General features: G+C 34.3%; 1 protein-coding gene across 1 annotated transcript; it reads left to right on the top strand.

Annotated features, from left to right (window-relative positions):
• Positions 1 to 211: 211 nt before the first annotated feature.
• Positions 212 to 1,741, top strand: LOC115880896 (xaa-Pro dipeptidase-like; the record flags this gene model as incomplete). Its single annotated transcript, XM_030898225.1, is given in 5 exon segments — positions 212 to 584; positions 651 to 830; positions 1,158 to 1,228; positions 1,231 to 1,371; positions 1,515 to 1,741. Coding segments are annotated over 5 exon segments (692 nt in total), but the record flags the coding sequence as incomplete, so codon positions are not given.
• Positions 1,742 to 3,068: the final 1,327 nt, after the last annotated feature.

Below are 3,068 nucleotides of genomic sequence, written 5' to 3'. Positions count from 1 at the left end.
CTTTGGAAATGTTTTCATAAAAATTCAAAATTTTCCATAGAAAAAAGTTACAGCGATTTGTTAAAAATGTACATTTTTTAAAAACACCTCGTAACAGATATCGATGTGCGGTTTTCACCACCATGTTTTTGATAAAAATTGAGCTCAAGACACCGATATTACTTTTCGTTTATCTCCTATAGAAAAGGATGTTTCCCTTTAAAAGCGTCCAATTTGACCCACCCTGTACATTTTAAAAATATTTTCAGACATACAGGGCGATTCAGATAAATTTTTACACTGAAGATGTGGTTCTTTAGATGGGATGTAGCGTATATTTCTTGCATAGGTCATTAGTGATTAAATACCCTTTCCACAAATACCATAATGTCATATTTATGTCATCATCTATACAGATCTAAACATTGTGCTCTTCTATTTCCCTCATATTTAATAAAGAGGACTGAAATGAAAATCTGAAATAGAAACTGATAGTTTTTTAGGAACCCTGTATATTTTTTATTTTAAGGTTATGAAAAAAATAAGACCAGGAAATTACGAATACCAGGCTGAATCAGAGTTTTTAAATGCATGCTACAAGAAAGGTAATACTCGTTATGCTTGTTATATTTGTATCCAATCGTTTAATTTTTTAATTTAATTTCTCAAAGGTGGCTGTCGCCACGTGTCGTACACGTGTATCTGTGGCTCTGGTGTAAACGGAGCCATTCTACATTACGGTCATGCAGGTGCTCCTAACAGTTCTCCGATTAAAGATGGCGCCGTCTGTCTTTTTGACATGGGAGGAAACTACTTTGGATACGCTGCTGACATTACTTGTTCATTTCCAGGTATGGTGCAGACACCTTTGATTAAATATAGAAAATATACAGCGTACCCACTTTAAAAACGTCCACAAGATACACAAAAGAATTAATTATTTGTTTAATTGTTAACGCAAAACATATTAACTCAAATGATGTAATACTGCTCTAGATTTAGCATACCTGTAGTTAGTCAATTTCTGGACAGAAATAAATATTTAATTGTTTACGCACAATAGAAAGATACAAAAACAAAGACATTAAAAAGTATTTAACAAAACTGTAGCAAAACATATTATCCCAGATGATGTAATTCTGTACAGAATATGTTTTTAACAAATACAATAATTTTAGCTAATGGAAAATTTACCCCTGATCAAAAGTTGATTTATGAAGCTGTTTTATCAGCAAACAGAGCAGTTCATATAAAGCTGTTAAACCTGGAGTATCTTGGGTAGATATGCACAGTCTAGCAAACAAAATTCTGTTAGAAGAACTGAAGAAAGGAGGTCTTCTACAAGGAGACGTCACAAATATGCTTGAAGCTGGATTAGGAGCTATTTTTCAAGTAAATCACATTCTCAATTTGTTTGTCTTTTATGTGTAATTGTTTCATTTATCTCGAGTTAAATAGCACAAACTCAAAAATTAGCTTAAACAGAACATAAAAATTCACAATCGGAATGGAATGTCATGAAACTAAACTTTTAGCCTCATGGTTTGGGCCATTTGATGGGCTTGGACGTTCACGACGTAGGAGGGTATTTAGCTGGTCAACCAGAAAGACCAACCAAGCCAGGCTTGAATAAACTAAGAACAGCCAGAATTTTAAAACCAGGGATGGTATTTACAATTGAACCAGGATGTTACTTTATTGAACCGGTAAGAAATCAAAGTTATGGATGGTTCATACATACTAGTGATGGGCATTACGATTCTTTTTGGCGAATCGAATCACACGATTCAATTCTCATATTGAATCGACTCCTACGATTCGTTCATTTGAACGAACCACATGCACAATTTACGTTTCATAAAAGCAAGAATCGTAACTGGCACTACCGGCGATAATTTAGTAGGATAATTACTTAAGGGACCAGAAAAAGAAATATACAGTTCTTTCATTTGTTTTTCAACACTTTATGACACTGACGTAATTGGAATTTGTAATTTATATATACTATTTATTAAGATTTCTTAATACCAATTTAATATTTTTAGAGCCATATTTTAATTCCGATTTAATAATCATAATAAATAGTATATAATACCGCATGACCGAAAAAAAATGGCGTCCAGTTGGCTTGGAAATGAACATCGATGACATTTCCCATATAATTTTACATATAAAATGACAGCGATCTTCATTTTATAACCATCGCTGACGCCGTTTTTTATCACATTGAGCGGAGTCCAACAATATTTATTTGGAGTTGCATAAAAACACGATTTCATCTTTTAGTCCGACATGTAATAGTCGGTAATATTATTTTACAATAAAAATATTAACGTGAAAATTAAATACCTTACAGATTCTCCCGTACTAAGCACAGTATAAATAATTTTTTTTCTTGTAAATAACTTTCTTATCGTTTGCATTTTATGATGTTTATTAGGGCTTTTGTTTAAGTCTAAATATTGGTGCCTGCCTATATCACCGCCCACCGGCGCCGCGCCGTAGAAACGAACGATCGCATTGTGACCCGATTCAATTCTCACGATTCTTTTTTACGGTTCATCGTTCAAATCTTATGGATTCGTGGTGGCCACGATTCAATTGAACGAACCGTATTGTAAGCAATGAATCAATTCCCACGAATCTTTGAACCGACGATCGCATTGTGATCCGATTCAGTTCTCACGATTCTTTTTTACGGCTCATCGTTCAAATCTTATGGATCCGTACTGGCTACGATTCAATGAAACGAACCGGATTATAAGCAATGAATCGAATCTCACGATTCATTTTTAATACTCGTTCAAATGAACGACTCGTTCAGTCTTTGCCCACCCCTAGTTCATGATACAAAGAATACAAGGTATGATATTGCGCAGGTTGGTCACTACGTGACAGGTGATACACGGCACCATTGGTCGGCGAGCTCTGCGCGCCAATTTCAAATTGTCAAACAGATTGTGTCATCTGTGAAATTTGATTGTGTCAAAATGTGAAAATAATTTTTCAAATGTCAAGCTCGATGATTTGACATAGCTTTTGGGGTTTTGTCCTAATTCTTTCCTATTTAAGGTCTTTTTTTATTAGTG

This window comes from Sitophilus oryzae, unplaced genomic scaffold (genome assembly GCF_002938485.1).
Source record: "Sitophilus oryzae breed Bouriz unplaced genomic scaffold, Soryzae_2.0 scaffold_1094_pilon_pilon, whole genome shotgun sequence".
Lineage (NCBI taxonomy): Eukaryota > Metazoa > Arthropoda > Insecta > Coleoptera > Curculionidae > Sitophilus > Sitophilus oryzae.
The sequence above is the reverse complement of the archived record's forward strand: the minus strand, read 5'-3'. Positions and strand labels throughout refer to the sequence as shown.